This window comes from Scyliorhinus torazame, chromosome 14 (genome assembly GCF_047496885.1).
Source record: "Scyliorhinus torazame isolate Kashiwa2021f chromosome 14, sScyTor2.1, whole genome shotgun sequence".
Taxonomy (NCBI): Eukaryota; Metazoa; Chordata; class Chondrichthyes; order Carcharhiniformes; family Scyliorhinidae; genus Scyliorhinus; species Scyliorhinus torazame.
The window spans coordinates 125,138,983-125,162,293 of NC_092720.1; the positions used below are offsets into that span (position 1 = coordinate 125,138,983).

General features: G+C 49.0%; 1 protein-coding gene across 32 annotated transcripts in view; it reads right to left on the reverse strand.

The window, feature by feature from the left end:
* Positions 1–2,051: 2,051 nt before the first annotated feature.
* The window catches only part of kif1aa (kinesin family member 1Aa), a 511,250-nt gene continuing 489,990 nt past the window's right edge, over positions 2,052–23,311 (reverse strand). For all 32 annotated transcript variants that reach the window (XM_072474808.1, XM_072474806.1, XM_072474807.1 and 29 more), the window contains 3 exons: positions 22,458–22,650; positions 14,547–14,665; positions 2,052–8,530 (listed from right to left, as the gene is read on the reverse strand). In XM_072474808.1, coding sequence (XP_072330909.1) covers positions 8,488–8,530; positions 14,547–14,665; positions 22,458–22,650 — 355 coding nt within the window. In that variant the 3' untranslated portion in view covers positions 2,052–8,487. The remainder of the gene's footprint in view (positions 8,531–14,546; positions 14,666–22,457; positions 22,651–23,311) is intronic.

Genomic DNA, 23,311 nt, shown 5'->3' on the forward strand with positions numbered 1-23,311 from the left:
CAGCGCCGTAGCCCCAGTGCTAACCACTGCGCCGCGTGCCGCCTTCCTTTTGGATTTATTGGTCATTACCAGATAATCATGGCCCCCAGTTTTGGATTCCTTGCAATTGGAATCATTTTCCCTACATCTACCCTATCAAACCTTTTCATAATTTTAAAGATCTGCATCAGGTCACTTCTCAGTCTTCAATTTTACACAGAAATATGACCCAGTCTGTTCAATGTTTCAGGACAAGTATAACCTCTCATAGATATCGTTCCAGTACATGTTTTGTCCACTTTCTCCACTGTCTCTATATCCATGATATAAGGTGGAGATCAGAAATGGTCTGCTCAAGGTTCTATCTAAATTTAAAATAATCTCTCAGTTTTTCAATCCTATCCTTCTAGAATAGACCCCCCCCCCCCCCGATCTGCCAGAAGTGCATTACTGATTGCGCAGAAATGATGATTTCTTTGGGCTGCTGAAGCTCCTTCAGATGGTCAGCCCTGCACCTTGCTGCAGTCACCCTAGCCGTCACCAAGGTCTGTGGATTGGGGAATGGGCACCAAGTGGAGCATGCAGCCTGAATTCAGACAGGGCACGTGCAGTTTGCAGAGCAGTGGCATGCTGACCTGGAGGGCTAACAGAATTCTTTGAAGAACCATCCATCCTAATACATTTGACTTCCAATCAAATTTTTCTTAAACTTGAATTGCGCAAGTGTGTGAAAGGACAAATAAAAAATGCAAAATAAGTCAAAAGAACAAACGTTTAGGATCATGCAGCTGACAACTTGGGTTGTGGGGGCAGTGAGAGAAGGGATTCTGCACATTAGGAATGCTATTACCTCCCAAACAATCCCAGAGCAACACACCACTTTAAAGAAGAAAGACTCTAAAGGACCTGCAGTCGCTCTTCGTTTTCATGCCTGGTCACTCTGCATATTTCCCAAGCAATACTAGGCATAATCATAGTTCTCCCTTTAATATGTCATTCTTAGTGAAGCTTTTGCTCACTGTTATTTGACAGTATCACAGTCCAGCTAGAAAAGACTAGATGGACAACCACGGAAAACTAGGCTTAAGACCTATTTTCCTGAATTTCTGTCCCCTAATAGATGCCTGTCATCTATTGTTGGTTCTATCCCTGCAGTGTCTGATGATTCCTTCATGCCTATGGACAAGGATATATAGAATCCCTACAGTACAGAAACAACTCATTTGGCTCATCGAGTCTGCACTGACCCTCTGAAAGAGCACCCTACCTAGGCTTACTCTCCCACCCCACAACCCTGCCTAACCTACACGTCTTTGGACACTAAGGAGCAATTTAGCATGGCCAATCCACCTAACCTGCACATCTTTGGACTGTGGGAGGAAACGAGCACCCGGAGGAAACCCACGCAGACACGGGGAGAAAGTGCAAACTCCACATATAACAGTTGCCTAAGGCCGGAATTGAACCCAAGTCCTTGGTGCTGTGAGGCAGCAGTGTTAATCACTCTGCCACTGTGCCACCCGAATATGCTGTGGAACATTAGTCTTCATGGTGACGTCATCTACTCATTCCATACCGATTTCAAATTCTTCCAGGATATGGCTGCACCAACTAATGGTAATAATGTACATTAGCCTCTCTCCACAATATTTTTTCTAGAAAATAATATTTCAATAATCAGTCCTTCTTCAATTACTCCATTATCTTAAGTTTTTAAGAATTCAAATTCCCTCCCATCTCACTATTGTAGTAGCAAATCTCTCCTGTGCCATTGCTTGGGCATACAATTTGTGAGCAATAGTCTGCTACAATATTCTGATTGTGCTTTTATGACCATTTCTATAAATAAGCAAATTCCATTAATTGTATCCAACTTAGAAACCATTGAGGTCACAGGACAGGTGTCACTTCTTGTAAATGTATCTTTCTCAAAAATGTGATATGTATTGATGAATAGATATTTGCATAAATAGATCATAGATATAGATGCTTTACTGTTATGTGTGTGTTGTTTCTCTGTCATTTGTGCAGCTTGTGTGTGTGCAACACAATAAGACACAGAATCCTGGTGCTTGCTTGTCCAGAACTGCATAAGTACCACGTTTATTTCTTTATTGACAATGCGTTAAAGGGTTCACAAACATCTGAAGACTCTAATTCCAACACCCATGGTTTACACTTCAAGAGACTACTGACCATCTGAGACGGCGTGTACATATAATATACAATGGTCACAGCCATTTAGTATATACAACGTCAGAGGCATTTTTCAAAATGTACAAAGCTGGGGCTTTGTTGAACGGGCATCAACTAACTGACAATAGAAGCACAGATGTAGAAAACAGATCCTTCCAATAGTTCGCTAATGAGTGGACAGGGCTGAAAGTCAATCCCAACTGAAATTTGATGCAGAAGTTGCCTGTTTGATTCAAGTGTCCTGGGATGAGCGTTTGGAAGTGTTTACGCTGTACTGATCTATTATGTGCTTAACAGAAACGCCAACTGTTACCATTTTGGTGAACCACCCTGATCCGTTTGGGAAACCCTTTGTTTCCTTGGATAGCCCTGCCCCTTACTCCCCAGAATTACATAACCACCCAAAACAAATTTCTACCCACAGTATCTCTCAACCTCTCTCCCTGAGAGTAATAGGGAATTGCCTGGGTTGAAAGTCACCATCTAATGAGGTCACATCCCCGGCTTAACAGTGGCAGACTAACATCCTTTCAAAACAATCAGCAACAATCAAGGTATCTCACATGATTCATCACATATTCAGGCAGTTACCCGTCTCAAGCATCCATTTCAGTTCGCTGCAGTCACACATTGGGTGTCAGTGGCATTTCACAGACCAGCAAAGTGCGATCTGAGTAAAACACGAGGTGCAGTCAGATTGCTCCCATCAGCTCAAGGCTCCATTCTCCACCTCAAATTGCATTTTTAATACAACACCAAAGTAATGGAGTTTGAAATTTTCTGACGTGACAGAATTCTTTGAACTTGTATTTTACCCCAGTCAATCTTCCTGCAGAGAGCTGGCTCCAGCAACACTTAGGTGGTTAAGGATCTATTTGGTTGAGGCATATTGTGCAGCCTGGTGAAGTACTCAAATCCCAGTAGAGGAAAAGTAAAAATAAAGAGATTAGGAGTGAGTCTAGGGGAACCTTTTCGCTCAAAAAGTAATTTAATTGCGCAATAGGTGTCCAGAGGCTGGCATTGGTGATGACAGGAAGAATGAGATCAAGAGATAATTAGGTATGTTTCTGGTGAGGAGATGAGTGGATGTGAAGACAAAGTAGGCAGATGGCATTCCTGGAAATGGTGAAAAGGTGACTCAGTGTAGCTGAGGGAGAAGGTGAAAATGTGCGTAGTTTGAACTGACGGTTGAGGCGAGAATATGAGTAGGTTATATTGAGGGATAAGAGAAGATTGGGTTAATCTGTGAGGAAGGGATTGGTTTAGGTCTGAATAACTTTTTCCTTTTGCCTAAAAAAAAAAATCTCAATTCCTTATGGGCGCGTTCTGCTTACTAAACATCTGACAGTCAACTCAAGGAAAGGAATCCAGCCTTTGCTAATTGACATTGTTAGCTGTGAATTGAGCAAACCATGCAGATGGCATTTTCAAATTATTCTATAGTATTTAGTGATGTATTGAAGCTACAAAATTATGGAAAAAAACGACACTGGAATTAAACATCAAGGCTATGTCTGGGCCTTTTATTTGGTGAAGGTACTGGGCAGCCTGTGGTCAAGCAGAGCAGAGGTGAGAACGTTTTGCCCGAATCACCTTTTATTACTCTCCTTCGCAAGCCTCCACTCTTCCTGTTTGGGCATGCTCTGTAGGTTGGTTGGCCTAAGGCACACCCGTGGCTTCTAGTTGTACTGCGGTGGAGGAAGATTTGCAAGACTCTTTTCGACTGTATATCTCATCCCACTCTGTCGCCAGACATGCACCATAGGCTGGCTGGCCAAGGTTATATCCGGCGTGAAACTCAAAAAGCCTTGAAAAGTGCAATAATTTTCTCATTTCTGCTCTGGCAAGCTATGTTGTCTAATTCACTGCACCTACTAGTCTTCAGCAGCATTTTATTCTCAACCTAGACAAATGGGACTAGCACTGTGCTTTTTCAATATTGGCATTCATTGAGACTACACTTTGTAAATAATTCATCTCTTAAATCGCAGTTCTCCATAATTCATGGGAAGGCAATGGAAATCAGACAGTTAAATTCCAAGAATCAGGTGTTATTTATTTGATATCTATGCAATTTTTAAAATTATTATTCCATGGGATGTAAGCATCACTGGCAAAGCCAGTGTTTGTTGCCCTTGTGGAGGTGGTGGTGAGCTGCCGCCTTCTTTAGCCGCTGCAGCCTATGTGATGTAGGTACACCCACAGTTCAGCTAGGAAAGGGATTGCAGATTTTGACCCAATGGTAATGAAAGAATGGCGATATAGATGGTGTGTGGTTTGGAGGGTGTTGAAAATTAAGCAGCTATCTAATGCCATCTGTAAGGAATGGATTCAGCTGTTTATTGTCCTGTTTCTTTGTTATGTTGCCACTGTATAGTTGCCCTACAGACCTGCACTGCTCCGCTTGTAATGTTTCAGATCTGACAAATCAGATTTGTGAACACAAATCAATTCGTTAGAACACGGGTCCTTCTACTCAAAGCACATCCAACAACTCTATCCAGATGACTGTGAATTGGGAACAGTCAGGGTGAGGCTGGAGAGAGAAATAATGCTCCATGGGACACATTAATGTTTGGTGGGACAAATAAAATCATTTATTTATACTGTAGCGCACTTAATATTTGTTCTCATATGTATAATCCTATAGAATAGGATAATTAATAACAGGCTGAATGTGCTGCTCCAGATACTTTGATGTTCAATTGACATTCCAGATATTTCCGCTCAATAATTTGTCCTCATACAGAATCCCATCTCTTCAAGTCTAGTCTCAACCACCTTAAGACATTGACTCTCACCACATGCCATCAGCACTGGTCATCTTCTATCATCTCTTCTCGAGTAAGCATTTGTGACATGTGACTCTAGACAGTAACTGTCAGCACAGTATTTGACTGCAGGCATTGTGACCAAGCCTCCACCTGATTTCAACTTACCATTTCACGCACTTGAAATGAAAAATGAAAATCGCTTATTGTCACAAGTAGGCTTCAAATGAAGTTACTGTGAAAAACCCCTCGTCGCCACATTCCGATGCCTGTTCGGGGAGGCTGGTGCGAGAATTGAACCGTGCTGCTGGCCTGCCTTAGTCTGCTTTCAAAGCCAGCTATTTAGCCCTGTGCTAAACCAGCCCTTTCTCACAGACATCACTAGATGGTGACCAAAAGGAGAAAAGTGTTGTCAACCCTTCAAGAAAAACAATTGTTGAGGTCAGCTCTATGAGTACAGGAACAGAGTAGGTCATTGAATCCCCCAAATTAAATCTGTCACTCTGCCAATTAGATCTCGGCTGATCTGTGCCTTAGCTTCCATCTACATTTCTTGATTCTGCATCTCTTAATGCTATTCCTCAACAAACATCTATCAGTAACCATTTAAAATTTTTCAATTGACCTCGTCTCAATTGGGAGAAAAGTGTTCCAGATTTCTACTACCATTTTGGCCTTTTGGGACATTGTGGCTTCTGCCCCTCAATAGGTCTCCGGGTGCGCCCATTATCCACTGGATCACAGGGCGGCCAATATACGTGGGTTTTATGAATGCACATTCCCGGTGAGGAGCCTTGCTCTGCGACAGCACTATCAAGAGGTCAGGCATTTGGCCAAGGCTCCACACCTGAAACCTGCATCTGGACTATCAGCCTGGCTGTATCACTTATTTTAATAGCCCAGTTCACCTCTCTCTCCAGAATGATTCACGCCCATGGACAAAAGTTTGGATGCAAATGAAAGCCGGAGAAAACTGTGTGGTTGCAACCAACCTCATTAGCAATGTCGTGGGATCTTTGTCATCAGTGACACACATTAGACATCAAATCTCCAAGCGATACCCGGTTGCTAAAGCGGCTGAGCATTTTCAGTGCATCAGGAGCATCACACTTAAAACGTAGAAGCAGCCAAGGACCGTGGCGAGAAAAGTGTCCCATAATGCACCGTGGCAGGAGGGGAAAGCCAACATGCTCAGCAACTCAATGGCCTTCTTGTGCATAGAAAGTAAGAAAAGGCCCTTGACCTAACTGGCACACTGTTAACGATGCCGACATGGAGAATGTGCAGCGGGACATGGTTGCAGGACACATATTCCAGTGTGCATCTGAAGGTTTTACCTTCAAACGACTTTCCCGGATTTAAAAGCTTCCACTGAAGTACTGTCACCTTAAACGCTGGAAGGACACCAACCAGGACTTGGGTGCTTTCAGCTCCTGAGAGGTTAGTTTCACCAAATTCAGTGTATAACCTGCAGCCTTAAAGTTAGTTAATACATCAATGTATTATAATTTATGGTTTTTCTATTTAGCAGCAATTGAATATTCCTGCATTCAGCTAGTTTTGGATGACGTTACACTGATAGTCTACAGTAACCAGTAGAATAACACCAGCCTAATCAACATATACACAGCAGTGAGCTCTTTGTTTTAAGAAAACAGCAGTCATAATAAATGAGTGTGATGTACACATAGGTGTGACTTATATGCTGACTTAATAATATTGCAGTCTCCCAGCAAGCAGATGCCATATTTGTTTCCTCCTGCACAGCAGTGGGATGGGGTTGTGGTGACGGTGGGGTGGGGCTTTAATTTGATTTTGGTTTAAATAAAGCACCATGGACATCTTTGTCAGCCCAAGCAGTGCGACTAGAGGAAACTTTGACCAACACTTGAAAAAGATTCTTCCATATCTACCAATCCTCAAGTGTCTAGTCCACATTTGAACATTTCAGGATTGAATAGAGACCCCCATTTTCAGCACCCCAACCCGCTGCGTTCCCCGTCACAGACCCTTCAGCTGCACCCTGTTAGAATACTCAACTTGCTTATAACACTGAAAATGCAGTCACCAGCTGTGGGTTAGTGCTCCTCCGAAACACAAGTGTCATGCACAGCGACTAACCGGGTGGTGACCATGGATGTACACAGCCTGTACGCTTCAAAGTAAAAGCATCCTGCACTGTGCAGCTAACCACTATCAATAGAGCTGGAACAGCAAGAGAAAATGTCGCAGAAAGGACCCAGGACTACTAGACCCTTTGCCACCCAAATAAAATTACATGGAGGAAACAACCTTGTGGAGCTTGCAGGGTTGGTACTGAAGACAAAGGGCTTAGAGAGGCATCAACACCAGTGTTTAAACTGAAAAAGAAAACCAGTCTGAACCAATGCCCCGGCTCCTGTCCCCAATCCCAATCTGGTTGGGTGTGCAGTCTGTACCAGGATGAACAAGTCGAGGGTCATGATGGTGATGGCATTGGCATTAGGCTAGCAGCAGACCTACAGTGTGTTGGCATCTCCTGCACAGCTCGCTTTCAAAGCCACTAATTTACAAAACATTGAATACTTTCCAATCCAACACGATGTGTGCGCTGAGCTTGTACACGGAAACCCAAGCATACCACATAATCATGGCAAGCAGGTGGGAAAGAGCTACCCAAACATGTGAGCAGGTGGAGGGTTGAGGAAAACAATGTCCAACCTCAGCGGTAACAATTATGGTTCAAGATTAAGAATACACGATCATTATAGAGCTAAACATGAAATATATACAACATTCACCTTTTTAATCCACCTCCACAATTCCAGACTTTGCGATTCTCTTTCACCTGTCTAAATAGATAATTCCTCCCCTCACACAAAAAATAATCTCCCACTTCTTCTCCGAAACAAACTTCAAACCGTTCATGGTGCCTTTTGAGAGGCCAGGTTCGCCTTTAAGGGAACGAAAGCAGGCAGCAAGTCAGCATTGGGGCTTTGGCAGTGTCAACTAACCAATGAGGAGCTCTCGCTGATCATTTTAAGGCTCTCCTTCAGTTCACCCACCGGTTCCTGCATGCTTCCCGGGAGACGTCCCAAGCCCATGGAATGGGTTGTGCCTCAGAGCACAGCAACACCCCTTTCAGCCTCTCTGTTGGGAATGACAGTGATGCCATGAATTGTCTTCACATCCATCCCCCTCCACAAACTCCCACTCCTCCCTCACCCTCCCCACCAGAAAGAATGTAAGGACCACATACAGCATCTAGTGTCCACACCATGGAGCTCGTTCATCAGTGATATCTAACCACTTGCTGAAGACACACAGAGCATCACACACACACACACACACATAACACAGCGCTCCCCAGCGCCAGGCGACACGGTTTTTTGCTTTCACACAACTATTAATTTTTGTTCCTCAATAAATTACTACATGTAGAGCAGGCATGTTAGATGGGTGTTCATGTCAATGCTGGAAGGGCTGAGTTGACTATGTACATATGAGTCCAGTCTGATGTCGCTGGGTTGGAGTGGAATTTCAGCTTATTCAAGGATCGAGATCAGATCCTCATCTGACTGCTCCTCCTTCTCGACAGCTTCGATCTATAAGGAAGAGTGAAACAGCTTCAGGAAACGCAACAAGTTACCGACATAGCATTATATTAGAGAATACATAAAGTAATGCTGTCTGAAACCCCACACTATAACACTGATACCATCCACAACCCTGAGTATGACACATTCAGATACACCCCATAACCCTCACTATAGAATACTCTCATATATTCCACATAACCCAATGTAATGCAATTTTAATTTTATATTGCACTGTCCCAGTAATGCTGTAGCACTATCTGATGATTCAAAGACCACTTACTGTATCACTCTCCCTTACACCACACTGTCAAACTCTCTCTTACATCTTGCCGCAACACAAATATATGTCAACCTTGTTCAATAACACACTCTGATATACCTCAAACTCCTCCCAATAACACTGTCTGATATAGCCTATATCCCTCAATATAACAGTCTGAAATAGGCTACAACCATTGCTATAACACTGTCTTGCATACCCCACACACATCACTGTAATAATGCTTGAAATAGGGCAACACGATGGTGCAGTGGTTAGCACGGCGCCGAGGTCCCAGGTTCGATCCTGGCTCTGGATCACTGTCGTGTGGAGTTTGCACATTCTCCCCGTGTTTGAATGGGCGCGATTCTCCGAAAAGGAGTCTAAGTGCTGACGCCGGAGTGAAAACCGGAGTGTTTCGCTCCGGCATCAGAGCCCGCTCCCAGCCCCCTCTTCTCCCGGGGTTAGGAGCAGCGTCGCGTAATTTACATGGAGGACACAACATTGTGGAGCTTGCAGGGTTGGTACTGAAGACAAAGGGCTTAGAGAGGCATCAACACCAGTGTTTAAACTGAAAAAGAAAACCAGTCTGAACCAATGCCCCGGCTCCTGTCCCCAACCCCAATCTGTTTGGGTGTGCAGTCAGTACCAGGATGAACAAGTCGAGGGTCATGATGGTGATGGCATTGGCATTAGGCTAGCAGCAGACCTCCAGTGTGTTGGCATCTCCTGCACAGCTCGCTTTCAAAGCCACTAATTTACAAAACATTGAATACGTTCCAATCCAACACGATGTGTGCGCTGAGCTTGTACACGGAAACCCAAGCATACTACATAATCATGGCAAGCAGGTGGGAAAGAGCTACCCAAACATGTGAGCACGTGGAGGGTTGAGGAAAACAATGTCCAACCTCAGCGGTAACAATTATGGTTCAAGATTAAGAATACACTATCATTATAGAGCTAAACATGAAATATATACAACATTCACCTTTTTAATCCACCTCCACAATTCCAGACTTTGCGATTCTCTTTCACCTGTCTAAATAGATAATTCCTCCCCTCACACAAAAAAATAATCTCCCACTTCTTCTCCGAAACAAACTTCAAACCGTTCATGGTGCCTTTTGAGAGGCCAGGTTCGCCTTTAAGGGAACGAAAGCAGGCAGCAAGTCAGCATTGGGGCTTTGGCAGTGTTAATAAGTGTCATTAACGCTCCAATAAGTGTTAATTGGTTGGAGGCAGGTCTTCCTCTCCCTCATTGTGATTGACAGGCAGCTCTCTAGTCCTGCAGCGCCAGAAGTGGCAGTGGACAGGACTGGAACTACAGTCAGTCCGCAGAGTCAGAGGTCAGAACATTTGGGGGTGCCCTGTGTTAAAAGGAGGCTGCTGTTGGAGGCATTTCACCTTACAAACCCCCCTCACCTCCGCCCACAATCCCCACCTTCCTGCTCGAGGCTCCAGCATGGTCACTTATTGGGGTTCCCCTGTCTACCACAGAAATCCTCCAACCAGCCTGAAAATTGGGGCTTGCTGGCAAATGGATCTTAAGTAGTCAATAATTGGCAACTTAAGGGTTTCAATTGGGCAAGGGTGGGTGGGAGGCCTAGGCCGCCCAGTCTCAGGGTAAAATTATAGAGAGGTTAGGGAGGGCGGGAGCCCCATGGGAACGCCTTCGGAAAGATTTTTGGCCCACGACCTCCCAGCCTAAAAAACCAGCTCGTGCGGGAATGTAAAATTCTGCCCTTATATTTATATTGCATGTTTTACAATCCCTGGACCTCAGAAAACTCTTCACGGTTAATGAAGTTCTTCTTTGAAGTGTAGTCACTGTTACAATTTTGCCGCCAATTTTCAGCAAATCCCCACAAAGAGCACTGTAATAATGGCCATTTTTTTACGATGTTGATTGAGAGATAAATACTAACACTGGGGACAATTCTCCTGCTACTCTTCAAATAGTGCTATGGGAGCTTCTACATCCAACCGAGAGGGCAGAGGGGGTCATGGTGTAATGCCTAATCTGAAAGATGGCACATCAGACAATGCAGCATTCCTGCTGAACCACATAAGCGTCGGCTTCAATATCGTGCGGACATCCCAGAGCGGAACTCAAAAGAGGGATGTTTTGACTCAGACGTCAGTGTCTTACCAGCAGAGACATAGCTGACAGTGATTATAACAAGGTCGGATATACCCACACCTCCCACTATAACACTGTCTGATATACTCACATCCCTCACTATGACTGTCTGATATACTCACACCCCTCACTATAACACTGTCTGATATACTCACACCCCTCACTATGACTGTCTGATATACTCACACCCCTCACTATAACACTGTCTGATATACTCACACCCCTCACTATGACTGTCTGATATACCCACACCTCCCACTATAACACTGTCTGATATACTCACACCTCTCACTATAACACTGTCTGATATACTCCCACCTCCCACTATAACACTGTCTGATATACTCACACCACTCACTATAACTGTCTGATATACTCACACCTCTCACTATAACACTGTCTGATATACTCACACCTCCCACTATAACACTATCTGATATACTCACACCTCTCACTATAACACTGTCTGATATACTCACACCTCTCACTATAACACTGTCTGATATACTCACACCTCTCACTATAACACTGTCTGATATACTCACACCTCCCACTATAACACTGTCTGATATACCCACACCTCCCACGATAACACTGTCTGATATACTCACACCTCTCACTATAACACTGTCTGATATACTCACACCTCCCACTATAACACTGTCTGATATAGTCACACCTCTCACTATAACACTGTCTGATATACCCACACCTCCCACTATAACACTGTCTGATATACTCACACCTCCCACTATAACTGTCTGATATACTCACACCTCTCACTATAACACTGTCTGATATACCCACACCTCTCATTATAACACTGTCTGATATACTCACACCTCTCACTATAACACTGTCTGATATACTCACACCTCTCACTATGACTGTCTGATATACCCACACCTCTCACTATAACACTGTCTGATATACTCACACCTCTCACTATAACACTGTCTGATATACTCACACCTCTCACTATAACACTGTCTGATATACTCACACCTCTCACTATAACACTGTCTGATATACTCACACCTCTCACTATAACACTGTCTGATATACTCACACCCCTCACTATGACTGTCTGATATACTCACACCTCCCACTATAACACTGTCTGATATACCCACACCTCTCACTATAACACTGTCTGATATACTCACACCTCTCACTATAACACTGTCTGATATACTCACACCTCTCACTATAACACTGTCTGATATACTCACACCTCTCACTATAACACTGTCTGATATACTCACACCCCTCACTATGACTGTCTGATATACTCACACCTCTCACTATAACACTGTCTGATATACTCACACCTCTCACTATAACACTGTCTGATATACTCACACCTCTCACTATAACACTGTCTGATATACTCACACCTCTCACTATAACACTGTCTGATATACTCACACCACTCACTATAACACTGTCTGATATACTCACACCCCTCACTATGACTGTCTGGTATACTCACACCTCTCACTATAACACTGTCTGATATACTCACACCCCTCACTATGACTGTCTGATATACTCACACCTCTCACTATAACACTGTCTGATATACCCACACCTCTCACTATAACACTGTCTGATATACTCACACCTCTCACTATAACACTGTCTGATATACTCACATCTCTCACTATAACACTATCTGATATACTCACACCTCTCACTATAACACTGTCTGATATACTCACACCTCTCACTATAACACTGTCTGATATACTCACACCTCTCATTATAACACTGTCTGATATACCCGCACCTCTCACTATAACACTGTCTGATATACTCACACCTCTCACTATAACACTGTCTGATATACTCACATCTCTCACTATAACACTATCTGATATACTCACACCTCTCACTATAACACTGTCTGATATACTCACACCTCTCACTATAACACTGTCTGATATACTCACACCTCTCACTATAACACTGTCTGATATACTCACACCTCTCACTATAACACTGTCTGATATACTCACACCTCTCACTATAACACTATCTGATATACCCACACCTCTCACTATAACACTGTCTGATATACTCACACCTCTCACTATAACACTGTCTGATATACTCACACCTCTCACTATAACAGTGTCTGATATACTCACACCTCTCACTATGACTGTCTGATATACCCACACCTCCCACTATAACACTGTCTGATATACTCACACCCCTCACTATAACTGTCTGATATACTCACACCTCTCACTATAACACTGTCTGATATACTCACACCTCTCACTATAACACTGTCTGATATACTCACACCTCTCACTATAACACTGTCTGATATACTCACACCTCTCACTATGACTGTCTGATATACCCACACCTCTCACTATAACACTGTCTGATATACCCACACCTCTCACTATAACACTGTCTGATATACTCACACCTCTCACTATAACACTGTCTGATATACTCATACCTCTCACTATAACACTGTCTGATATACTCACACCCCTCACTATGACTGTCTGATATACTCACACCTCTCACTATAACACTGTCTGATATACTCACACCTCTCATTATAACACTGTCTGATATACCCGCACCTCTCGCTATAACACTATCTGATATACTCACACCTCTCACTATAACACTGTCTGATATACTCACACCTCTCACTATAACACTGTCTGATATACTCACACCTCTCACTATAACACTGTCTGATATACTCACACCTCTCACTATAACACTGTCTGATATACTCACACCTCTCACTATAACACTGTCTGATATGCTCACACCTCTCACTATAACACTGTCTGATATACTCACACCTCTCACTATAACACTGTCTGATATACTCACACCTCTCACTATAACACTGTCTGATATGCTCACACCTCTCATTATATCACCGTCTGATACACACTATAGCATTGTGGGTGAAGTTTTGTTCAACATTAGAGAAATCTGTTTCCCAAACCATGCTCTTTTCTAAGGCACCCATTTTTGCCTTTACTGGAGGCCGGAAGGTGAAGCCGCAACCGACCCTCTCCAAAGTTCTTCGAACAGGACAACGAGTCTCCGAGTCCCATTATTATTCCGTTTTGCAACTTGAAGTGGAAACACTCAGCAGGTCAGTGAGTACCTGCAGAGGGGACGGAAGGTCATGCTTCAGGTGAGGGATCCGGTGAAGGGTCACAACCTAAATTAGTGACTCTGTTTCTCTGCAGGTGCTGCCTGACCCGCTGGGTGTTTCCAGCATTGCTTATGTTTATGTTACAGATTTCCAGCACCTACAGTGTATCGCTGCTGCTTCATCGCAAACAGTCGCCGGTCGGGTTTCCCAAGCTTCAGGAGACCTGGCAGCCTGACTGAGGTGAAGACTTGGCAGATACCAGAGATGAATGCCTTCAAACCTATCTACTAGACCTAGTTACCCGTCTAAGGAACTCTCCACCATTGGGCAAGTTCCCCCCATGGCCATCCCCCTCCCCCAATCCTCTGGTCCACAGCCGATGGATGAATCCCAACCTCTTGGTTCCCGGTGTCTTTCTGACCAATCGTTCCACTGCGAGTCAGGCCAGTAAGAAATCAGCCCCTTGGTTGGGGTTTACCTGATTGACCCGGCGAGGAGGGGGTTGAAGGCGTACAGCCAGTCTTGCATCTCTTTATCGTTGCAGGCCTGTAGCAGTATCCCGCGATGCTCAGTGCACACAGCAAACGTGTTTGGAGTCTGCAACATTTTTAAAAAGAGCAAACGAGAGGGTCAGATATCAATGCAAATCAGAGGAGCAATCCTCGGGGTTCAATAGGCTTCAAAGAAATACTTGGCCTGCTGCGGATTCTGGTCACCTTGCCATGAGCAAACACTGTTTGGCGACCAAGCGCTTCTCCAAGGAGGAGGAACAAACAGTGAAGTCGCAGACCTAGCAGCTCTGTTAAATCACAGAGTTTCACTCATTGCGTGAAAGCTGGGGCAACCTTGCTCCCAACCCACATTCCATCATTGGTTTGTGATGGACGGGAAGCAAGGGAAAGTGGGCACCAGTGAAAGTCAGCTCTGTCCACATCCCATAATCCAGTGGGTGATGCTCTGGGAGCCAAGGCAACATGCAGGGGTATTTCTGAAAAGGTCAGGGGTGAGCATTCACAAAGGCCTTTGAGACATTGTCAGCTGGGGCTCAGGGACAGGCAGGGAGTGGGGAGGGCAGCAATCAGTCACAGGCCAGGTGGTGGACAGTCAGTCAGTCTGGGAGGGCATCAGTGGTCAGTCACAGTCTGGGGGAGGGGCTAGTGGTCACTCACAGTCTGGGGGAAGGGCTGGTGGTCACTCACAGTCTGGGGGAGGGGTTGGTGGTCACTCACAGTCTGGGGGAGGGTCTGGTGGTCACTCACAGTCTGGGGGAGGGGCTGGTGGTCACTCACAGTCTGGGGGAGGGGCTGCTAGTCACTCACACTCTGGGGGAGGGGCTGGTGGTCACTCACAGTCTGGGGGAGGGGCTGGTGGTCACTCACAGTCTGGGGGAGGGGCTGGTGGTCACTCACAGTCTGGGGGAGGGACTGGTGGTCACTCACAGTCTGGGGGAGGGGCTAGTGGTCACTCACAGTCTGGGGGAGGGGCTGGTGGTCACTCACAGTCTGGGGGAAGGGCTGGTGGTCACTCACAGTCTGGGGGAGGGGTTGGTAGTCACTCACAGTCTGGGGGAGGGTCTGGTGGTCACTCACATTCTGGGGGAGGGGCTGCTGGTCACTCACAGTCTGGGGGAGGGGCTGGTGGTCACTCACACTCTGGGGGAGGGGCGGCTGGTCACTCACAGTCTGGGGGAGGGGCTGGTGGTCACTCACAGTCTGGGGGAGGGGCTGGTGGTCACTCACAGTCTGGGGGAGGGACTGGTGGTCACTCACAGTCTGGGGGAGGGGCTAGTGGTCACTCACAGTCTGGGGGAGGGGCTGGTGGTCACTCACAGTCTGGGGGAGGGTCTGATGGTAACTCACAGTCTGGGGGAGGGGCTGGTGGTCACTCAATCTGGGGGAGGGGCTGTTGGTCACTCACAGTCTGGAGGAGGGGTTGGTGGTCACTCACAGTCTGGGGGAGGGGCTGGTGGTCACTCACAGTCTGGTGAGGGGTTGGTGGTCAATAACAGTCTGGGGGAGGGGTTGGTGGTCACTCACAGTCTGGGGGAGGGGCTGGTGGTCACTCACAGTCTGGGGGAGGGGCTGGTGGTCACTCACAGTCTGGGGGAGGGGCTGGTGGTCACTCAGTCTGGTGGAGGGGTTGGTGGTCACTCATAGTCTGGTGGAGGGGTTGGTGGTCACTCACAGTCTGGGGAGGGGTTGGTGGTCAATAACAGTCTGGGGGAGGGGCTGGTGGTCACTCACAGTCTGGGGAGGGGTTGGTGGTCAATAACAGTCTGGGGGAGGGGTTGGTGGTCACTCACAGTCTGGGGGAGGGGCTGGTGGTCACTCACAGTCTGGGGGAGGGGCTGGTGGTCACTCACAGTTTGGGGGAGGGATTGGTGGTCACTCACAGTCTGGGGGAGGGGCTGGTGGTCACTCACACTCTGGGGGAGGGGCTGGTGGTCACTCACACTCTGGGGGAGGGACTGGTGGTCACTCACAGTCTGGGGAGGGGCTAGTGGTCACTCACAGTCTGGGGGAGGGGCTGTTGGTCACCCACAGTCTGGGGGAGGGGCTAGTGGTCACTCACAGTCTGGGGTAGGGGCTAGTGGTCACTCACAGTCTGGGGGAGGGGTTGGTGGTCACTCACAGTCTGGGGGAGGGTCTGGTGGTCACTCACAGTCTGGGGGAGGGTCTGGTGGTCACTCACAGTCTGGGAGAGGGGCTGGTGGTCACCCACAGTCTGGGGGAGGGGCTGGTGGTCACTCACAGTCTGGGGGAGGGGTTGGTGGTCACTCATAGTCTGGGGGAGGGGTTGGTGGTCACTCACAGTCTGGGGAGGGGTTGGTGGTCAATAACAGTCTGGGGGAGGGGCTGGTGGTCACTCACAGTCTGGGGAGGGGTTGGTGGTCAATAACAGTCTGGGGGAGGGGTTGGTGGTCACTCACAGTCTGGGGGAGGGGCTGGTGGTCACTCACAGTCTGGGGGAGGGGCTGGTGGTCACTCACAGTTTGGGGGAGGGATTGGTGGTCACTCACAGTCTGGGGGAGGGGCTGGTGGTCACTCACACTCTGGGGGAGGGGCTGGTGGTCACTCAGACTGGGGGAGGGGTTGGCGGTCACTCACAGTCTGGGGGAGGGATTGGAGATCACTCAGTCTGGGCAGCGATTGGTGGTCACTCACAGCCTGAGGGAGGGATTGGTGGTCAGTCAGTGTGGGGGAGGGGTTGGTGGTCAGTCAGTGTGGGGGAGGGGTTGGTGGTCAGTCATTCTGGGGGAGGGGTTGGTGGTCAGTCAGTGTGGGGGAGGGGTTGGTGGTCAGTCAGTCTGGGGGAGGGGTTGGTGGTCAGTCAGTCTGGGCTGGGATAGATGTTCAGTCTCTATTGTGGGAGGGGAATGTATGTCCTTAGGCAGTTTGAGTAAAAATTGTAACCGATCCTCTGTCCAATCTGAAACTGCGAAAGAAATGTAAGAAACTATTCCACACTTTTGTGTTGAAAAGTGAAATAGAAGTGTAAGCAATCTTCAGTGGTGAAAAATCAGCCTGTTGCGAGAGGTTTTTGTATGCTATGTCGCACGCACCATGGTGGTACATGATGCGCTAAGCGTCAAGAACCACAAAGACATGTGAGACTTTAACTCAGGCTTTAATATACTACATGGGAGGCTTACCCGACACAGACGACCCCAGACAGAATGGGGCCTGTCCCAGAAGAGGTTCTTACACTGACTCCCGGGGGAGTGGCTAAGGCGGAGCTCTCCGTGGCCAGGTCGGGTTACCTACCAGTGACCGAACCTCTGCAGAGTTACAGTACAATACACAGTATTACAGGGCCACGTTACGCACAACTATTATATACTATGTACAATGGTAGGGAGGTACAGTGGTGTATCACCACATTCACCCCTTGTTTAGAAGGAAGTCCGGGGTGAAAATTTGGAGCAGTGAACAGAGTCCATCAGGAGGTTCCGTGTCGTCAAAGGTCGAGACGAACGATGGGTTTGGTCGATCTCTTTGAACGTCGGAGCTGCGGCGCTGAGGTAGTGTCCGGCGGTATCCGTGCGGTCGGTGGTGCTGGGTCGCGAGGCGGCATGACGTCCCCACCGCTTCGGCTGGCTCGAGGCGAAACTGCGGGATGACAGCGGCTGGCACGGAGTAGTAACAGACCGAGGGATCGACGGGAGCAGAGAGGGAGTGGGGTGGAGGCTGCGGGGCGGGGGCGGCAGGGGCCCCAGAGGGGGCAAGGTCCTTGATGGAGACGGTCTCCTCACGCCCGTCGGGGTACGCTATGTACGCGTACTGTGGGTTGGCGTAGAGGAGATGGACTCTCTCCACCAGGGGCTCCGCCTTAGAGGTCCGCACGTGCTTGCGGAGCGGGACGTCTCCCGGGGACAGGAGCCAGGATGGAAGCGATGTCACGGATGCCGATCTCCTGGAGAAGAGAAACATCCGCTCATGAGGGGTAGCATTCGTTGCAGTACACAAAAGAGACCGGATGGAGTGGAGTGCGGCCGGGAGGGCCTCCTGCCAACGGGAGACTGGTAGGCCTTTGGACTTGAGGGCTAGCAGCACGGCCTTCCAAACAGTCGCGTTCTCCCTCTCCACCTGTCCATTCCCCCGGGGGTTGTAGCTGGTCGTCCTGCTCGAGGCAACGCCCCTGGCGAGCAGGTACCGACGCAGCTCCTCGCTCATGAAGGAGGAGCCCCGGTCACTGTGAACGTAATTGGGATAACCGAACAGCATGAAGAGGTCGTGCAACGCTTTGATGACGGTTGCGGAGGTCGTGTCGGGGCAGGGAATGGCGAAGGGGAACCGCGAGTACTCGTCGATGACGTTGAGGAAGTACGTGTTGCGGTTGTGGGTGGGGAGGGGCCCTTTGAAGTCAATGCTGAGACGTTCAAAGGGGCGGGTGGCCTTGATTAGGTGCGCCTTGTCTGGCTTGTAGAATTGCGGCTTGCACTCCGCACAGACTTGGCAGTCCCTAGTCATGGCCTTGACCTCCTCGACTGAGAAGGGTAGGTTGTGGCCCTTGATGTAGTGGTAGAGCCGCCTGACGCCCGGGTGACAGAGGTCATTATGTAGTGCCCGCAGCCGGTCATCCTGTGCGTTGGCACAAGTACTACGGGACAGGGCATCAGGAGGATCATTGAGCTTACCTGGCCGGTATAAGATAGTATAATTGTAGGTGGAGAGTTCGATCCTCCACCGTAATATCTTATCATTTTTGATTTTACCTCGTTGTTTGTTGTCGAACATGAACGCAACTGATCGTTGGTCAGTAACGAGGGTAAATGGTTTTCCGGCCAGGTAGTGCCTCCAGTGCCGGACGGCTTCCACTATGGCTTGTGCCTCCTTCTCAACAGAGGAGTGGCTGATCTCGGGGCCTTGGAGTGTGCGGGAAAAGAAGGCGATGGGCCTGCCCGCCTGGTTGAGGGTGGCACCCAGGGCAAAGTCGGAGGCATCGCTCTCGACTTGGAATGGTGCAGACTCGTCTACCGCATGCATGGCGGCTCTGGCGATAGTAGTTTTTAGGAGGTGGAAGGCCTGGCAGGCCTCGGGCGGGAGGGGGAATGAGGGGGAACGGAGGAGGGGTCGGGCCTTGTCAGCGTACTCGGGCACCCACTGGGCATAGTAGGCAAAGAGTCCGAGGCATCGCCTCAGTTCTTTGGGGCAGGTGGGAATAGGGAGTTCGAGAAGGGGGCGCAGACGGTCGGGATCGGGGCCGAGGACACCGTTCTCCACCACGTAGCCGAGTATGGCGAGGCGGGTGGTGCCGAAGACACATTTTGCCTCGTTGTACGTGAGATTGAGGCGTTTGGCAGTTTGGAGGAATTTCGTGAGGTTGACGTCATGGTCCTGCTGGTTGTGGCCGCAGATGGTGACGTTGTCCAGATACGGGAAGGTAGCCCGCAGTCTGTTCTGGTCCACCATTCGGTCCATCTGCCGTTGGAAGACCGAGACTCCATTGGTGACGCCAAAGGGTACCCTAAGGAAGTGGTAGAGGCAGCCGTCCGCCTCGAAGGCCGTGAAGTTACGGTCCTCCGGGCGGATAGGGAGCTGGTGGTAGGCGGATTTCAAGTCTATGGTGGAGAACACCCGGTACTGTGCAATCTGGTTGACCATGTCAGATATGCGGGGCAGGGGATACGCATCAAGCAGCGTGTACCGGTTGATGGTCTGACTGTAGTCAATGACCATGCGGTGTTTCTCACCAGACTTGACTACCACCACTTGGGCTCGCCAGGGGCTGGTGCTGGGAGCAATGATCTTTTCCGAGAGAAGGCGCTTAATCTCCGCTCGAATGAATTGGCGGTCCCTGAAACTGTAACGCCGACTTTTAGTAGCCACGGGCTTGCAGTCGGGGGTGAGATTAGCAAACAGTGAAGGGGGGGGGATCCTGAGCGTGGAGAGACTACAGGTGGGACCCGGGGGGGAATCAGGGAAGAACTGGGGGTTGGAGACCGTGAGGGGGGGGAGGGGGCCGTTAAAACGCAAGGTGAGGCTGCGCAGGTGGCATTGGAAGTCCAGGCCGAGGAGCGCGGGGGCGCAGAGGTGAGGGAGGACCATGAATTTGAAATCCTGGAACACCACGCCGTTCACTGAGAGGGTGACGACGCAGTAGCCCGAAACCTCGGCCGACTGGGAGTTGGAGGCCATGAAAATATGCCTGCGCGTGGGTAGTACCTTGAGGGAGCAGTGGCGCACGGTGTCCGGGTGGAGGAAGCTCTCCGTGCTGCCGCTGTCGAAGAGGCAGGTGACAGTGAAACAGTTTACCTAAACCTCCATGGTGGATCTGGCGAGCTGATGCGGTCGGTCCTGGTCGAGGACGATGGATGCGATGGTGGAGCTGTTGGAGAAGGGTGCCGGATCCGAGGAGCGGCCTGTGGGAGAAGGTGGCAGCGCCCAGGCGTCGCAGGCTGCTGTTGGAGGCCAGGTTGCTGTTGGTGGCTGCATCTCCTTTGTTTGCAGCATTTCGGTCCAGTGCGCAGGACCGGAAGTGACGATCGGCGGTGGACCGGAAGTGACGCAATTCGGTGGCGGGGCGGACCCGGAAGCGACGATCGGCGACGGACCGGAAGCGACGATCGGCGACGGACCGGAAGCGAAGATCGGCGAACCGGGAGTGAAGTGAGCCGGGCCGGGGATGATCAAAGATGGCGGCGCCCTTGCGTCGCACATGTTGAACAGCGAGCCGGGAACGGAGGACGGCGGCACCCCGGAGTAGCAGACCGCGGCGTTGGACCCCGAGGCAGCAGTGGAGCGGCAGACGTTTGCAAAGTGGCCTTTCTTGCCACAGGCTGAACAGGTAGCATCTCTAGCAGGGCAGCGTTTCCTGGGGTGTTTTGCCTGGCCACAAAAGTAACACTGGGGCCCAGGCATTCTTACTGCTGGAGTGGCTGGGTGGGCCGTGACTTGCAGGGGTTGTTGCTGGGAGGTAGCGGCCACGTAGGGAGCGTGGACAGGAGCATAGGAAGTTTGTGCAGGCGTGTAGGACGCATTATTGTCATAGGCTGCCTGTTGGGCCTCTGCCATAGTGACTGCCGTGTCCAGAGTCAGGGTAGTTTGTGCCAGAAGGAGTTGGCGAATCGGGACGGAAGCGATGCCAGCTACAAAGGCATCAAGCGCCAGGGCCTCAGTGTTCTGCTCGGCGGAGACTGCTGGTGCGTTGCAGGTGAGCGCGAGGGCACGGAGGTCCCGAACGAACACGGATAGGGGTTCACCCGGCTGCTGGTGCCGGGAGGCGAGGCGGTGGCGGGCGTAAATAGAATTAACAGTTCGTGCATACCGGCTTTTGAGCTTCACGATGGCCTCGGCATAGGTCGTAGTTCCTGTGATGAGGTCGAAAAGCCCGTAGTCGAGCCGTGAGCACAGGAGATTGAGTCGGTCGGCGTCCGTTTTGGCGAAGGCGGAGGATGCTTCCAGGTAGGCCTCGAAACACCGGAGCCAGCAGTTGAAAAGGTGATCCGCGCGTGGAGCGTGGGGGTCGAGCGAGAGCTTGTCGGGTTTCAGAGCAGCCTCCATTATAACTGTAGTATATTAAATTGATGCACTAAGCATCAAGAACCACAAAGACATGTGAGACTTTAACTCAGGCTTTAATATACTACATGGGAGGCTTACCCGACACAGACGACCCCAGACAGAATGGGGCCTGTCCCAGAAGAGGTTCTTATACTGACTCCCGGGGGAGTGGCTAAGGCGGAGCTCTCCGTGGTCAGGTTGGGTTACCTACCAGTGACCGAACCTCTGCAGAGTTACAGTACAATACACAGTATTACAGGGCCACGTTACACACAACTATTATATACTATGTACAAAGGTAGGGAGGTACAGTGGTGTATCACCACTGTACATTACTGCAGTATTTGGTTACATGACTGCAGAATGAAGGAGGGTGATTCTGATACCTTGAGCATGGCCTGCTGGTCCTCGCTGTATTCCACTTGTGCGGCAGACAGGTTAAGAATTGCCCGCTCCACTGTGTCCTTGTCGGTGTTGTAAATGTAGACGTACGGCCTCCGCACCACCACATAGCGTTTCACCCAGCCATTGGTCTGCGGCTCGAGGAAATGCAATGTTCCTTTCTTTGACACAATGGGACTGCAAGATAAGAAAGAATAATACAACAGAGAAACTCCTTTCACACGCACAACTTGCTGCGATATACAATTTCGGCACAAATATCGGTCAGCTCTTATCGCAGCCTCTTCCAAGGAGGCCACCTAAATCAAAACGGGCTGGGGTAGGCACAGGAAGGCAGCAGTTTGGCACCGCCTGAAATGGGCCAATTCTGGCCAGTTGCCAATCTCGGATCACTCTGTTGGGTGGCTGCATAGGCACGAGAAAGTAAAATACCCATAGGTGACCCACTAATGCCAGGATGCTCAAGCCATGTCTGCTCCACGTTTGCTTATTCACCAGCTTTTGGAATACGCAAGGTCAGGCCACTTGTCCCTTCTTGGAAGTTCTGCTAAGTTTCACAGAGGTCTAGTTAAAGTGCAACTGGAGTACTGCCTACAGATCAGAACACCACAACAGGAAGGGGTGTGTGGAGTGCGGACTGATACTAGGGCTAAAAGAGGTACATTATGAGGATAGGTATTATATTCCCCGAATACTGAAAATTAAGCGTAACTGCCTTGAGGTGTTTAAGACGATTAAAGGATTCGGTAGGGTCGGCAGATAGAAATAATCTCCTCCTGTGTGAGCATCCTAAATAAGAGAGGCATATAGGGCGTCATTCTCCGACCCCCCGCCGGGT